Raw genomic sequence first — 16,812 nt, forward strand, 5'->3', positions numbered from 1 at the left:
GGTGCCATCCCTAGGCAGGTGGGCCTGGGCTGTATAAGAAAGATAGCTGGCCAGCCTGCTTGAGGGGACGCTTGTCTTGGCCTCCCACGACTTGGGGATGCTCGAGGGGTCCCTTAGTCCAGCGCAGTGAGAAGTCCGAGGGGGTGTGTGTGTGTGTGTGTGTGTGTGTGTGTGTGTGTGTGTGTGTGTGTGTGTGTGTGTGTGTGCGCGCGCGCGCGCCCGTGTCCCCTGAGGCTTCAGACGGGATCCGGACGCGGAGATTAGCTCCCCTTGGATGTAAACGGCTCCTGCTAGGGCTCAGCAACCGAACTTCGCGCCTTCTGGTTTGGTCCTATAGAAGGAGGCTCCTGCCTGGCAACGAAGATTCCCCGAGCTGATTGGATAGTGTGCCAGCCAATGGGAGGCTGGTTCCCGCTGGGGCGGGCGGCGCGCTCTGGCGGTTGCCGGGACACAGCGTAAACACAGTGCGGCGGCGGCGGCGGCGGCTCGGGAAGACGAGTTTGCAGTTGCGGCAGGGACACCCATCCGGAGGAGGTTTCAAGTCAGCTAACGATGGTGAGCAGCTTGGAGGCTGGCCGGGGCAGGGACTGGGGACCTCCCAACTGCAACTTTAGAGTCTAGAGCTCGTTACCTCGGAAATATAGTTCAAAGTGCATAATCGGAGAGGTCAGTGAGAAGCTTTGATTTGCCTTCTGGAAGGTTCTGGGTTGTTTTTCTGAGGGACGCTCCAGGCTTTTCTGCACTTTCCCCCCTCCCACCGATATAGATACATCTTAAAATCTGCTTTTTTTCGGGGCAACTCTCTGAGTGGTGGCAAAGCTGCAGCTGGAGGGCTTGACATTATTTGCTCTCACTGGTACTGTTGAATTTCGAGTTAAGTTACTTCAGCTTTTCCTGCTTCGCCTACAAAACCGGGCATATTATTAGTACCCATTTAATCAGTACGCCAGCATGTTACCCTATCACATTGAACTTCCATCTGGTATACTATGAATTCAGGAAGGGGGCCAAAGACCCCTCAGACTGTTGCCTATTTTTACATCGTTTGTTATAGGGATTTTCAGCAGTATCTTTTGGAAAAAGGGATTGTGGAATATTGAATTACGTGTGTTCCCCTTCCCCCGCATTGTAGGACCCCAGAAAGAGAGCTCTGAGCTTTAGTGAGAGGCACCAGAAGTTAGTAGATGAAAACTTCCGCAAATCGTTGCATATCCAAATCTTGGATAAGTTAGAGAGGCAAACCAGGAACCAGGTCGTGCAAAATGAGAACGACGCGAGGGTTGAACGGAAGAGACTCCTCAGAGTGCTGCAGGATGAACAGTTTGAGCTGGACATGGAGGAAGCCATCCAAAAAGTAAGTTTCAGGGTTCATTGTTCAATTTTCTTCATTTGGAAAATTTGGAAGAAGACTGGCAGTCCTGGTGTTGAGGAAATGGAGAAAGCTGGGAGCTGACTGAATCCTTCTGAGTCCTGGTTATTTCAGCTGAAGAACTTGGGGTCGGTTGGTCGGTCGGCTTGATGCTTTATCTATAAAATCCAATAATGGTACTCCCTGCCTAGGATTTCTTCAATAATGAGCAAATGTGAACCCTTTAGAACAGTGTCTGGCAAGAATAAGCATTCTTGATGTTGAACATAAATATGAAATCCATAATTGTTAACGTCACAATTTTGTTTATGTGAGTACACTGTTGCCTTTTATAAGTTTCTAATAAGAAATTTAAGAATTCCTTTTTAAAATTTCCTGACTTAAACATTATTAAACAGTAGGAGATGAACGTGTGTATGAGGTATACATTTATTCATATTTTTAATATTTGAAGAATTCAGGCAACATATGCTTGTGTTTATGTCCTGATCTACTGGCTAAATCTATCATGAGTGTTTCTAAATATTTTTAGGAGATTGCAGTAGAGGAAACAGATGGGAAGTGATAGGTGGATTCTCGTAAGTGTGAAAAGATTGTCCTCATATTTAATTAAGTTTTGAGCACCACTGTGCTGTGTGTCCAGTATTGCATTTTATGTATATTTTATTATTTATTTTTATGGCTTATTTACTTTTTATTGCCAAGTAGTGTTCTGTAGTGTGGATGTACGACAATGTTCTTGACCCTCACCTCATGAGGAATTTCCAATACTGGACATTATGAATAAATTTACTGTAAATATTTAAATACAGATTTTAAGTAAATGTGTTTGCTTTTCTTAAGACAGTACTTAAGAATGTAGTTGTTTTATTCTGTGATAATTGTATGTCAGCTTTATGACAGAGCACCAGACTTATTTCCAGAGTGCCTGTGCTGGTTTACATTCTCACCCAGAAATGTGTGCACAGTACAATTTCTCACTATGTGGTAGCACCACTGTTTTTTTGTTTGTTTGTTTTTTATGTGTGTTCACGTGTGTGTGTTTTAAATGGATGTTTCAGTATGTATGCTGTGATATCCCAGTGCAATTTTAATTTGCTTTATAAAATATTCGTTTTCATTATTTTTAATTGTGTGTAGATGTGTAGATATATTCATGGGAATGCAGGTGCCCTCAGAGGCCAGAGACCTTGTATCTCTTGGATCTGGAGTAACAGGTAGTGGGAGCCACTGAGGTGGGTGCTGGGAACCAAACTCAGGTCCATCTCTCCAATTCCTAATCTGCATTTCTTGATGGCTAATGATTTTTCATGTGTTATTTTTGTTTTGTTTGTTGGTTTATTTACTTTTGAGACAGTTTTGATATGTAGCCCTGGCCTGGAATTCAGTCTAAGAGCAAGCTAGGCTTGGATGTCTGATGGCGTTTTTGCCTTGGCCTCCTGAGTTCTAGGTCACAGGCCTGCATCACCATGTGTTTTCTAACTCAGAAAGCAATGAGGCCTCCATATCTGCCTGTCATTTTACAGACAACATAAGAGAGGCTAATGTAGGGAGGTCCTGAGAGAGAACTAGAGAACACAGGAGATGCAATAGGATCGTTTTATGTCAGTTTGACAAGCTAGAGTCATTTAGGAAGAGAGAACCCCAATTGAGGAAGTGGCCAGACTGGCCTATGGGTCCATTTTCTTGATTAATGTTTGATATGGGTGGATCCAGATCACTGTGGTCAGGTTACCCATGGGCTGGTCATCCTAGATTCTGTGAGAAAGCAGGCTGAGCAAGCCATGAGGAGCAAGCCACTAAGAAGCATCCTTTCTTGTCCTCTGCATCAGCTCCTGCCTCACGATCCTGCTCATTATGGACTATAATGTGGAACTGTAAACTGAAATAAACCCTCTCCTTCCCAAGTTGCTTTTGGTCGTGTGTTTTATCACAGCAATTGAAACCCTAACTTAGACAGGCTGTAATAACTACAGATCATTGGCTTAGGGGATCAAAAGTGGAGGTGTGGGGTGTGGGAGTGTGACCAATCTGTAAAATAAAGGAGACTGAGAAAGACAGATACAATGTGTGGACCTTGTTTGGTTTTGACAAAAGCATCTTTGAGTTAGTTGGGGAATGAATGTGGGCAAGACCTTAGACCTCACTCAGGAAATATTGCTAATTTGTTGTGTGGTCATGAAAAGAAATTCTTCTCAGGTAGATCAACATGGAGCTGTTTCCACAGTGGGCAGAGTGGCCAAGGCTATGTCTTATTTATCTGGTTTTTAAAGCTGTATTTATTTTTATGTGTGCATGTCTGGCACCAAGGAAGTCAGAAGAGGGCTTCAGAGCCTCTGGAACAGACGGTTGTGAGCCATCATGTGGGTGCTGGGACCCAAGCCTAGGTCCTCTGCAAGAGCAGCCAGTGCCCTTAACCTCTGAACATCTCTCCATCCTCCTGGGATTTGATTTAAAATACTGTGGCAGAGATAACGAGAGAAAATTTGAATGAAATTCAAGAGTAGAGAAAGAACTGTAAAATACTGGTAAATTTAGAAAAGAATGAGTATATAGGTACATTAATATTCCTCACAATAGCTGATTTTTTCCTATGGTAAGGTATTTGAAATGTTACTTGTTGAAATATTTTTTATTTTAAAAAACACAGTTGATGGGGTTGGGGATTTAGCTCGGCGGCAGAGCGCTTGCCTGGCAAGCGTAAGGCCCTGGGTTCGGTCCTCAGCTCTGGTTTAAAAAGTGCACAGTTGACTCTTGCCGTCAGGGTGGTTAGCCCGCTGTTCTGAAGCACAGGCAACTGTGACAGTGAGAAGTCTGAGCTGAGGAGGCAGGTGACTAACCATGCACTTCTCCAACCAGGCGGAAGAGAACAAGAGGTTGAAGGAGCAGCAGCTTGAACAGGAAGAGAGACTTGCAAACGAGCTGGCCAGACTGAAGCATGAAAGCCTGAAGGATGAAAAGATGAGGCAGCAAGTGAGAGAGAACAGGTGCCGTGGGCTCCGCCCCCGCGTTTGTCCTGTCTGTTTGACACTGTGCCTTGTGTCGCCCTTAGCACCTGAAAGTGAGACTCTTCATTAGGTCATCGCCCTTAGAGTTCTTGTTTTTCCTGGAAATACTGCATTAACGTACAGACGCTCATTTAAATTACTTTTGTTTGTTGTGGTGCCGGGTTTTGAACCCAGGGCCTTCCATGTGCTAGACAAGTGCTCCACCACTGAGTCATAGCCTCAACCCACAGAAGTAGTTGAAAAACTCAGCTGCATTAATTAAGTGTGGGTGTTGATGGGAAAACTCGGTATCAGTCCCTTCGGCCTTTTTTTTGTTTTGGAGCTGAGGATCGAACCCAGGGCCTTGCGCTTGCTAGGCAAGCGCTCTACCACTGAGCTAACTCCCCAACCTGCCTTTGGCCTTTTTTAAGGGTGAACTTTAAAATGATTCTAATTACAGAAATCCTGACTTATGGGATCTAGAATACTTGGCTTTTGTTGTTGTTTTTGTTTGAGATGGGGGTCTCACTGTTCTGCCCTAGATGGCTTGGAACACCCTGTGTAGAGCAGGCTAGCCTTGAACTCAGAGATCCACCTCCTTTTGTTTCCCAAGTTCTGGATTCTAGGAAAATTGCCACAGCTCCCCACCCTATAATACATTTCTCAATGCTGCTTAAGATTAAGTCAAGATTTAGGGGCACCAGAGCTGAAGATGGAGTCTGCTTCTCTAGGTTAGAATAAAATGTGGTAGCGAAGGTAGTTTAATACTAACCTACTGCCAAGCTTGAAGGCCTGGGTTTGATTTCAGGTCTACAGGGTGGAAGGAAAGGACTCCCCCAAATTAAAGTAAATAAATACAGGTACAGGAAGATTGAATTAGAAAAGAGTATTCCTTCTCAAGCAGAAGGCTTAAGGGCTAACCTTTAAATGTCTGTTAAATGTGATGAGTTAACTGTGGACTTGAGTGATATCATTTGTGTGCTTTGAGTAGATAAGGACTCACCAGGTTATCTGTGAAGCTGAATTCTTTTATTGTCCTCAAGTTTAAAATTGCATTTCCCCCCCAGTCTGGAACTCAGAGAACTGGAGCAGAAATTGAAAGCCGCTTACATGAATAAAGAGAGAGCTGCCCAGATCGCCGAGAGGGACGCCATCAAATACGAGCAAATGGTAAAGCCGCTTCCGGGCTCTGTGCGGTTAGTCATTTTAGCTTTGTACTCAGGCCAGGCTGTGAGAGCAGTGCTCTGTCAAGAATCTGCTCAGCCAGGGTCCCCAAACTGAAATGTTCGGACTCTAAGTGATGTCCACCAAGCTGAGTTGGCCTGAACGCTGGAGCCCTCAGGCCCAGGAACTCCCCACACTGACTGAGTTCTTGAACTTTTACCATGACAAGCTAACACAGTACAGCTGGGTCCTAAAATGTGGTGGCTATGTTTTTCCACTTTTTATCCTTGAGTATTTATAGCTTGGTGGTTCTAGAAGCCTCTCCTTTCCCCAGGCCTCTGTTTCCAGCCCCCATTCTAACTCTGTTTTCTGAGGTAACCTTGTTTTCCTGGTTTTCTGTTTTCATCCTTGTCTACCTCTTGAAGGCAAGGTTGTTCCCAGAAGAGCAAGTTTCAGGAGTATTCCAGCAGCCATGTCATGCAGTATGAAAATAAGATTTGCTGAGTTAACACATAAAACCAAGGTGCATGGTATCACCTGAGCTCATTTTCACAGAGGGGCCAGGCAATTACATATGTTTATACATGTGGATTGTGACTACCAGCAAACATGTTCATACACATAGGATTATAGACGTGATAACACAATATTTAAACCAGTGTGGTGCAGCTTGAGAACTCCTAAAAAATGCTACTTTAGAAGATTCTAGAACCATGGTTCTCAACCTTCCTAATGCTGTGACCCTATAATACATCCCTCCTGTTGTGGTGACCCCCCAACCATAAAATTATTTCATTGCTACTTCATAACTGTAATTTTGCTCCTGTTATGAATCATAATGTAAATATCTGATATGCAGGATATCTGGTGTGTGACCCCTGTGAAAAGTCATTCAACCCAGAGGGGTCGAGACCCACAGGTTGAGAACCACTCTTGTAGACCATACTGCTAACTATGACAACCTGAAGGACATGTGGAGACCTGTATGTGAGCCGTATCATTCTGTTTTTTTCAATGTTACAATAGAACATAATATACAGTTTGTTCAGTTGTTTATAGTTTTAATTACTCTGATAGATGAGGTCATCCATAGCCATTGTAGATATTTGATTTCCAAAACTGCTACTATCTTCTAAGCCAAAATTGACTCATAAAATTAGAGTCATATACTCCTAGGACTTGACAAATGGAAGATCTATATACTTGTTAGGTCTTTTTTTATTTTTAATTTTAATTTTTATTTATGTGTATGTGTGTGTGTTTGCTTGTCTACATGCACTGTATACATGCAGTGCCCGTGGTGGCCAGAAGAGGTAATTGGGTTCCCAGAGTTGGAGTTGCAAGTGGTTGTGAGCTGCCTACTGTGGGTGCTGAGACCTGCACCCAGGTCATGTGAAGAGCAGACAGTGCTCTTACTGGCCTGAGCCATCTCTCCAGCCCTAGCTAGTTTTCTTATCTGTAAAATCAGAGCACAGTGTTTCTTTAAGTCTGTGGTAATCTATATACATTTTTGTTGTCATATGTATTTTTTGCTATCTTACATATTCTAGAAGAATGTAAGGCCGCATGAGCAAGGACAAGAGAACTGTGTTTAAGTCATGATAACTGGCATGCATGGTGCCCACCAGCTGCTTTAGGAATTACCGAATTTGTTTTCCAGTCTGCTCCCTCTTTCTCTTTGCTGCTCACTGTCCCTGCATTTGGGATGTGGTCACACAAAGGGTGGTCTGAATCATTACTCCAGTGAGTTTAAACTTATTAATGAGGTGGTTTGGAAATGCTGAAGAAAAGAAAGGCTCGTCTGTGGCTCAGTGGGAGTGGCGCAGTGAAGGAAAAAGGAGAGGGAACAGGCGCAGTGACGTACGTGACCTTTGCAGCTGAAATCCCCACACTGAGCCTTAATAAATAACAGAGAGGGATGTGTGCCAGGAAGGAGCTTCAGCTGGGGGAACTTGAGAGTCCTTCAGAGCCCTTGAACAGCAGCTGGGCAGGAGGGGTGTTCAACGGCAGCTGGTAAACAGTGGCATTAGTAACCGACACTGCCTAGATCAACTTACAGAGGAGGCAAGGGGCCGGCGGCTGAAGTAGTTACTAATAAAATACTTATAGCCTTACTCCGTATTTTCTGAATGTGGACTTTGTTATCCTTACCAGGTGTTGCCCTAAGAGTTTCTGCAAAGATTAGGAATACCCCTTCAGCATCTGACTCATCACTCACACCCTCCAGGTCACAAAGGCTTCCTCTTGCTTTTAACCTAATAGATAAAAAATATTTACACGGCAGGTTTCCCCATGTGCAACTGTGTCTTTATAGTGCCGTAATAGACTGTTCACTCCTGAAAGTGGGAAGATAAATGTTGTTTTAACGCTAGAAACGTGATGCTGAGGTAACCAGGACCATGATGGAGGAGCACGAGAGACTCCTGAAGGAAGAGAGTGCCAAGCAAGAGCTGCGGGACAGAGAGAAGGCCCAGTACAACCTGGACCTCGAGAAGCAGCTTGAAGACCAGGAGAGGAGGAAGCAGGAGGCGTATGAGCAGCTGCTCAAAGAGAAACTCATGATTGACGAGATTGTCAGGAAGATCTACGAGGAAGACCAGGTGTAAGTGGCCCCAGAGGTGCCTGGCCCACTGTGTGCTCGCCAGCGGGAGCTGTCCGTTTGTTGATCAGCTCTTCCTCATCTTTGTCAGCATGAGTATTAATAGACGATCTGAAAAACAATAGGTGTGTAAGTGGTAAATGACCAAACCTTTGTTTTTCTTAGATCTGTACGTCTTATATGTCAGGACATGTGTTTTCTGATGCCTTTCCTTGGCACACAGCTTGAGTGCAGAGTACTGGGTGGTTCTGTGGACAGAGTGTCACCATTAGAAGAGAGGCCTGGGAGTGTTCATGGAAAGTCCACACTTCATACCCAGAAAGTGTACTGCATTAGTGACTCTAAAACAGTCTGTTTATGTTTTGTTATTTTATTTCTGTAACTATGAAACCATCCCCCTGATTGCTTTTTAGGGAAAGACAGCAAAAATTAGAAAAAATGAATGCAACTCAGAAGTATATTGAAGAGTTCCAGAAGGAGCAAGCCCTCTGGAGACAAAGGAAGCGTGAGGAGATGGAGGAAGAAAACAGGAAAATCATAGAGTTTGCCAACATACAGCAGCAGAGAGAAGGCGAGCGGATGGCCAGAGTTCAGCAGAGTGAGGAGAAGAGGGCTCAGCGTCAGAATGTGGTATGAAGAGAACTACTTTTTCAAGAGTGCTGAACTCCTGAAGCGGTTGCTGGTTCAGGTTTCCTAAACATATGTTTTCTTAACAGCTGATCCAAAGGTTGGAGGAAATGCTGCGGCAGCGTGAGGACCTGGAGCAGGTTCGGCAGGAGCTGTACCAGGAGGAGCAAGCCGAGCTCCTGAAACTGAAAGTGAAGGTAAGTCAGAGCCAGAGTGTCAGGAAAGAGAGAACTCTGAGATGAAGCTGGAGGAGGACAGCGCAGTTCAACTCAGCCACATTAGTGACTGCGTTGTATGTCAACGGCAGAAACACTGCAGTTAGAAGACTAAGATTGGGGTTGGGGGTTTAGCTCAGTGGTAGAGTGCTTGTCTAGCAAGCGCAAGGCCCTGGGTTCGATCCTCAGCTCAAACAAAAAAAAACAAAACAAAAAAAAAGAAGACTAAGACTGTCAAATTTGATAAAAGTAGAGCGTCCTAAAGAACATGATATGTCGTTCACAGTCCACACAGCTTCCATGAGCACACATGGAAGGAACCTCAAAGCAGTGTGGAGGAAGGCAATACAGGTGAAAGCAAACTGGAGTGTGTGTGTTAATATGAGACCAAGTGAACTTTGGGACAGAGAATTTTTTAATCAACTCCATCCAGGTAACTGGGATAATCCTAAGGTCTATGAATTTTAGCAGTACAGCTTCACAATACAAGGGAGAAAACTGGCGGGAATGAAAGGGGGAAGTAGAAGAGGAGGAGATCTTCGTGTTCCTCTGTCATTAATATGCCTGAGTCCCCAGAACCAGAGTACGCTGCCTAATGACAGCATTGCATGATCCCGCCAATCCAGCGGACCTTAGCGAACACTCCACCCAACAAACAGCAGCTCCCAGGACACCAAGCAAGCTCTGTACATTCACAAGATCTTAAGTCATCAAATCTGTTTTCTCACTACAGTGAAGAATCAGGAATGAGCATGACCGTATAGTCCTGAAGTATACAGTAATGAAACGATGCGGTTCTACATAAGCAATGAGCAAAGGAAAGATACTTCAGACTGAATGGTAGTCATTTTTTAAAATGTAGCAAAACTTTATATAGCAGAGGTTAGTGGACAGTATTATCTTTTAGTACAGTCTTAGAAAGGAATAGGTACAAATCAATGATCTTGTGCTTACACATGTTTATACATGAGTGTTCATAGCAGGATTTCCAATAGCTAAAACATGCAAGTAGCTTGCATGTCCATCAACTGATGGGTGTATAAACGAGATGCTGTATTGAGTCGTGAGGTAGGCTAAAGAGCATTCAAGAATGCTCTGTGAATGGATGACAGAGTAGAACTTCCCGAGACAGCTGCTGTCCTGGGGCAGCATCCTGGGGAAATTCACTTGGTTGTTGTTTTTTGTCCTTCAGGGACAGCTGTGGGGCACATTTGTAAGATTAACCATGCTGGCAGCTTCTCCACAGTGGGGAAAGAGTTTTGGCAGCAAGGAGCAGACCTCTCTCCCCATCCCTCACCAACTGGACAGTTACTGATGAGTGATAGCTCCTCTGTCCTTCCTAGAGAAGGTCCTGAGAGCACAGCCTGTGTGCCCACAGTGTAGCCATCTTCCCAACATGCCCTGCATTGGCTTCTCCTCTTTCCTGCTACACTGTTTCTCACTGCTGCTTCCTGGAACTGTCTCCATAATGCAGCACCCACACATCCTCCTTTAATGCTGTCATTCTGGGAGAGAACCTAGAGAATCTCTGGAAAATCACTGGGGTCAGAGTGACTGACTGTACAGCAAATGACCTTTTTTTTTTTTGGTGGAGGTGTTTCTCTGTGTAGCCCTGGAACCTTCTCATAGACCAGGCTGGCCTCAAATTCAGAGATCCACCTGCCTCTGCTAACAAGGTTTAGAACACAGGAAAGGACAGGAGGTTTGGCAGCTCATCTTGATAACTAGTATAGTCCTTATGGCAGACCTAGCAGAGGGTGTGTGGACATTTTCACAGCATAGCAATACTTTGGCCAAACACCTCGATGGCTTTGCTGTTGAATTAAATCAAATTTTGCATAGGTGGTAGATTCCCAGGACTTTTTATATGAATATTAGATTTAGTACTATATGGAGCATATTACTGTGTGCAGAGGATGTGATAAACTCAAGAGGCATTTGAGACTAAATATCACACACCAAACTGTCTTCTCCAAGCCTTTGATGTCTGTGTAAAACATGGCAAGTAAGTACAAAATACTCAGTATAAAACATCATGTACCAGACCCTCAAAAAGAAAGAGACTTTGTCTTTGAGGTGCTTTGTTACTTTCGGAATGGGATGAGAAGGCATGTGTACATCACCTAGCGTGTGGTGGTGGGTACAGACGTTAAGGGTGTTAGAGCAGATGGACATTAGCTGGCTAGAGTGAGTGTACGACATTGGCTCCGGAGAATTTGTGCTCGGATCGGGCAAGGAGGATTAGGTTAGAAAAGGTGAGCTAAAATGTGCGTCAGTTCTAGTTGAGCAGGTAGATGACAGGACAGGAAGTTCAAGACCTAATTAGTAGAGTTTAGGTGCTAGGAATGTGATGGATGATTACTATAAAAGTTATACATTTTTGTATATGCTTACAGGAAAGGAATTTAGTTGTGTCCAGTAAGTTTCTATTTCTCTGAAAAACTTCAAATTCCATTGCTAGCTAACTGGTTTTTAAACTGTTTTGAAGGTTTCTTTTTTGAGAATGATAGGAGGATTGGAATACTAAAGTGAGTACATGCAGCTTTGATTTCACAAAGGGAAGAAGTTACAAATTGGAAAATGTGTGTGGACAGATGATAGAATTGTCCGGCGTTCAAGATCAGTAAACTTGGTGTGTAGTTACACATTCATTCTGAGCTTAGAAACAAGACAGCAGCTATATACAACTTAAAATTTGAGAGTAAATGACTGCCATGCCATAGAACTAAGTGATTAGAGCCCTTGCTGCTCCTGGAGGACCCAAGGATTTGTAACTCCAGTTCCAGGGCACCCAACATCCTCATCTGGCCTTAGTGGGCCTCTCGCACATACATGTGCATATGCATGTGCAGACACACACACTTACACACACACACACACACACACACACACACACACACATAAGTAAAAATAGATTTTTAAAATGAACATGACATTTTATTCATACAGTCTTAAGTGGGACAGAGGGTTGTCATGAAAAGGCTTAATTCTGTTTATGTGATTTCATATTGTAATGCTCATCAAACCCAAATCTGCCCTTCTCTTTTGTCTTCTTGTTCCCTGAGACAGCGTCTCACTAGCCCAGACTGCCTTCAAGCCCCTGGTCCTCCTGCTTTGCCCCGTGTGCTGAGATTGCCCTCTCATGAAGGTGCGGGGAAACCCTTAACTCTGGCTCCATCTTTGTACAGGAGGAAGCAGAGCAGAAGCTGCGGAAGCAGAGGGAGATGAAGCAAGACTTTGAGGACCAGATGGCCCTGAAGGAAATAATACTCCAGGCTGCAAAGGAGGAGGAAGAGGCCTTTAGAAAAGCCATGCTGGCTAAGTTTGCTGAGGATGACCGGGTAGAGCTCATGAATGCCCAGAAACAGCGGATGAAACAGCTGGAACACAAACGGGCCGTGGAGAAACTCATTGAAGAACGGCGCAGCCAGTTCCTTGCAGACAAAGTAAGGAAAGCCTTGGGGTCTGTGGTTCTCATGGAACAGCGACCAGCTCTTCCAGTCCTCAGTAAACATTTGCTGAGGACGGCCGCCCTCGTGGTCCTCCCGTTCAGTGTGAAGCAGGTCTCAGCAATTCCACTGTAGGTGTCCTGGAGGCTGGCCCACCTGCAGCTTCTGGGGATTCTTTGATTGCGGCCTCCATATTGTCAGAACCTGGAATTACACACACCTGACTTCACCTGAGTACTGGTAATATGAACTCAGGTCCTCATGCTCGTGTGGCAAACACTCCATCCACTGAGCCCTGTGCGTGTCATAGAATGTTAGGTATTTGTTTACTAGTCTTTACATCATCTGTAGGGTTTTTGTTGTTGTTGTTTTGTTTTTTGAGCTGAGGACCGAACCCAGGGCCTTGGCTTGCTAGGCAAGTGCTCTACCACTGAGCTAAATCCCCAACCATGATCTGTAAGTTTACTGAGTGATCATTTATTAAGGCATCTAGAAACTGGTTATTGAGGCTTTTATGTCCTGGTGCTGAGAACCAGCATCTGCGCCATCCATGAATTTGCAGGCTTGGTTGAGAAAAATTAAAAATAAATTGTAATTCATGTGTGATAAAGGTATGGAGGTGTTGGTATAGCAGAGAGGAGTTGCACATTATGATACTTTCGCACATTAAGATGGGTTTTGCCCCCAAGAGAAGTCACTGAAGAATTAGGAAAATTGCGTGTTAAGGTCGGCATGTAGAAGGATGGTTCACGTGGGGGCATTGAATAGATAGAGAAGGGCTGCTACGGATCCAGGGAGAACAGTCAGCAATGTACTGGATCTCAGTGAGAAGCGGTAGTATATGCAAATAGAGAAGGGTCCCTCAGATGCCAGACCCGCAGAACTGATGAGACCCAGGACCAGTTAGAGCTGGAGAGGTGAGGACTGAAGGTGGCTACTGATGACAAGTCTGGTCACTTCCCTCTTCAGTGAGCAGGGTGTGTCCTAAAGATTATGTAGAGGGAAGAGCAGATTTTGAAGGAGTATGTATTCACATTGATTTTTGTGGCCAGAGGAGGTTGATTGTTAGAAATGTAGATTTAGAAGTTGTACAGGGAACAGAATGTAAGTTTGACATACTGACTTAAATATTTATGTTCCATTGACAAAATTGAAAGAATCCTCAAACGGTATGTGTCACTGAACGGATGTGTTTGAGGAACCTAACATAGTCATGTGTGAATAAGAGATGAAGCTTCCGAGGCATGCAGTCAGAGCTGTACATAACAGAAGGGGTAGTCCTCACCTACAGACTGGGGACAGCAGCAGGAGGAGGGGACAGAGAGAATTTGAGTATTCTTTTAAAAAAAAAAAAAAAAGTAAAATAAAACTGTGTGATAATTTCCCCTTTGCATATAGGGTGGAAGGAAGGAGTCAAAATAATCCAAAGGTTCCAAGTATGACAAACGTGAGGAACACCTGTGCAGTTTCCTTTTAGAGGGAAGCTTCAGTTGTTTTCGTTTGTTTGTTGAAGAAGTGCCAACCCCAGATTAAACAGCAGGAAGAGATTTATATGAGATGTTGGTCTAATGATGAGAAAGCATCCGGGGCTTTAGGACTGAGTTGTGGCGAGTACTGTAGCTTAAGATGAGGAGGAAGGAAAAGCCAAAAACGTGTTCAAAAAGCCAAAAGACTGGAAATGGTGTAATCACAGAAAACCAAGAGGCCAGCAGGCTCTCCTGCTTCCTGCCATTTTTGCTTGGTCTCCTTGTAACTGGTCAGTCTGCCAGTCAGTGATTTTTATAACTCTCCTGTCCCGTTCACACTTAAGCCTCAGTGGACTCTTAATCAGATAAAAGCCTCCATTGCTTAGGCTTGGCGGAAGTCAGTCTTGGCCTGAATGTAGCCTTGAGGGAGATCATGACCTATAAAGTACAGTTTGCCTGACACATGGTAAGTATTTATAGATTTTGAGCTAATGAAGGCAATAGCTGTTAGCACAGTAATTAAGAAGGCAGAAAAGGAAAACGCCTTGGAATTGCCTGGAAGGCCTTGAATTCTCTCCTGTAAAAGGGTAGGACCAGTGATGGGCTGGCATATCTGGGGTTACAGAGCTGATCAGAACACTCCTAGATAACCCAGCAAGAAGACATGTACACATGGAAGTCACTAAAGCCACCCAGTGACACACATGTACAACTTATGTTTGGAAACAGCAACAGTTTTGTTTTGGCCCAGGGGCAGATGTAGATGTCTTAACTACAGAACTTAATAATTCATGAGCCTGTATAGCCCTAAAAGCAGTAAACTGCCCATTTGCGGCCTCAGTAGGTGTCTATAATCCCGTCTCCCTCTAAGAATGTGTGTGGTTTAGACAACATCCTAACTACTCCCCAAGGCGTTTCTTACCACAGTCTATTCAGACCTTGTCCCACACCTTTCTAAACCGCGTACTCACTTACTGAAGAATTATACGACAGAGGGATGAGCCCTTAGTGTGGGGTAGCACACAAGAAAGGAAATCCTGTATTGTGCCCAAATTAGAGAGGTTGCACCGTCTGATAAAAATGCAGTGAGTGGGGCTGGGCTGGGCTGTGGGGGAGAGTTCTTAGGTAGCCTGTGTGAAACCCGGGCTCCGTTCCCATCACTGCACATCCTGCTCAGGAGTCTTATTTGGGTAAAGTCTTGTGTGTCCCTAAGGGCCCTAAGACTATGCAGACAGTGTCACATCTGCATTGTATGGCTCAGAGTGTTCAAACAGTTCAGAATTCTCAAGAAAGGCACTAGAGCTCCTTTGCTGGGACTCTGACCTCTGCAGTGTGCTGCACACCTAAATTTGCAAAACCCTGGTCTCTTTTATGCGTTAGGATTTTTTTATTTTTTTGTCTTACACTGTAAACTGTTTTGGGTATCTTGGGTACCTGGTATATGGTGGGAACTCCATAAATGTTTGCTGAATTTATTAGGAAATTGCTCCTTTGAATACATTTTTTCTTGAGATTGAAAATTTTCCTAAAAATACACTCTTGCCTCCTTAAAACTTGCTGTCAAAAGGGCTAGGATTGTAGCTCAGTGGGAGTCTTGCCTAGCAGGTGGGGGCCTGGGCACAAACACCGTACTACCAAGTAAAGAAGAACAAAAATGTGGGCAAGAGAATGAAGTGATGAAGAAAATGCAGGGTGTGGTCCTTTCCGAAACATAAGTGGAGGAGGAGAGGATTGGGGGTGGGAACAGAGGGTTGAGGGAGAGGGGTTGGGAGTGGGGGGCACTGCAGCCAGGATGTAAAATAAATAAGTAATAAAAATAAAAGAATTCAATGTTTTTATTAAAAACCTACAGGTATGTATGTTTATATTTGTAAAAGACATACACTCTTGTCTTCTAAACTTACAATTAGCCCATCAGGATTATCATTTAGTTCACTGTAAGAATAGTTTCATGTGTAAACTTCCTAAGAGATTCATGTGTTCTGTGACAGTAAAGACACTTTGATTTCCTTTTCAGCAACGTGAGCTGGAGGAGCTGCGGCTCCAGCAGAGACAGCAGGGCTGCATCAATCAGATCATTGAGGAAGAAAGGCTGAAACTCCTCAAAGAGCATGCTACAAAACTACTAGGCTATCTCCCCAAAGTGAGTGAGACTCCGTTCGCGTGTGATCTTCAGGACCTAGTTGTAGACCTGTGTCCTTGCGCTCCTTCCACTCTGGAGGTGACAAGTCAGGAGGTGGGGGCAGCTCCATGAAGCCATAGTCTTGGGAAACTAAGCTTCATTCACCTGTTGGATGGATTTCATTTATTAGCTTTGTGTCCAACCATGCTAGCCCTAAGAGCATTCAGTGAGATACTCTCACGTTCAAAAGTAACCAACAGAATGCTTTTTTGCAGGGAGTGTTTAAAAGAGAGGACGATGTCGACATGCTTGGTGAAGAGTTCAGGAAAGCTTATCAGAAGGGGAGTGAAGCTGGTGGAGAGAAGTGAGGAGCAGCAGCAGGAGCTGACGGGACCTGGATTTTTCCGAGGCTACCGCTAGATGTCAGTGTAACTGCTGTTTGCAGTTGGTGACAGGTCCTGGTGTCTGTCTGCGTGTTCTAAAACCTCCTGTTTCACTGTTTATACACGCTTAGACAACAATTAAACACACCAGTACTTTAACTGCAGAACCAGTCACTTCTATTCATTGTGCATTCTACGATGATGATGTCATGAATTCCATAGAACCACAGCGGCCAAACAGAAGTAACTGTTCAGGGCTTCCAATATTGTTCAGATTTTTCTGTATATTCGTCCTCATGACAGTGCAGATATCTCTTCAATACATGGCTTTTTAAAAATTGATATATTCCTGATAATGATTATTTTCATGAGAAACCCTCATACTGGCTGTTTTCTATGACATGTGTTCCTATCTCATATATGTGTGTGAT

General features: G+C 44.2%; 1 protein-coding gene across 1 annotated transcript; it reads left to right on the forward strand.

Moving 5' to 3' along the window:
• The first annotated feature begins 458 nt into the window (after positions 1 to 458).
• Mns1 (meiosis specific nuclear structural 1) lies at positions 459 to 16,540 on the forward strand. The gene is made up of 10 exons (XM_036193308.1): positions 459 to 555; positions 1,133 to 1,354; positions 4,229 to 4,356; positions 5,424 to 5,526; positions 7,893 to 8,122; positions 8,533 to 8,749; positions 8,836 to 8,943; positions 12,150 to 12,407; positions 15,894 to 16,019; positions 16,274 to 16,540. Exons 1-10 carry the CDS (start codon positions 553 to 555, stop codon positions 16,364 to 16,366), a joined length of 1,488 nt encoding a protein of 495 aa, XP_036049201.1. The 5' UTR covers positions 459 to 552; the 3' UTR covers positions 16,367 to 16,540.
• The last annotated feature ends 272 nt before the right edge of the window (positions 16,541 to 16,812 follow it).

Source organism: Onychomys torridus, chromosome 7 (assembly GCF_903995425.1).
Source record: "Onychomys torridus chromosome 7, mOncTor1.1, whole genome shotgun sequence".
Classification (NCBI taxonomy): domain Eukaryota; kingdom Metazoa; phylum Chordata; class Mammalia; order Rodentia; family Cricetidae; genus Onychomys; species Onychomys torridus.

Excerpts from the sequence above, each read along its gene's own strand:
- Mns1 (XM_036193308.1), top strand. Across the intron at positions 8,944-12,149 it reads TCCTGAAACTGAAAGTGAAG|GAGGAAGCAGAGCAGAAGCT; the intron begins GTAAGTCAGAGC and ends ATCTTTGTACAG. Across the intron at positions 16,020-16,273 it reads TACTAGGCTATCTCCCCAAA|GGAGTGTTTAAAAGAGAGGA; the intron begins GTGAGTGAGACT and ends GCTTTTTTGCAG.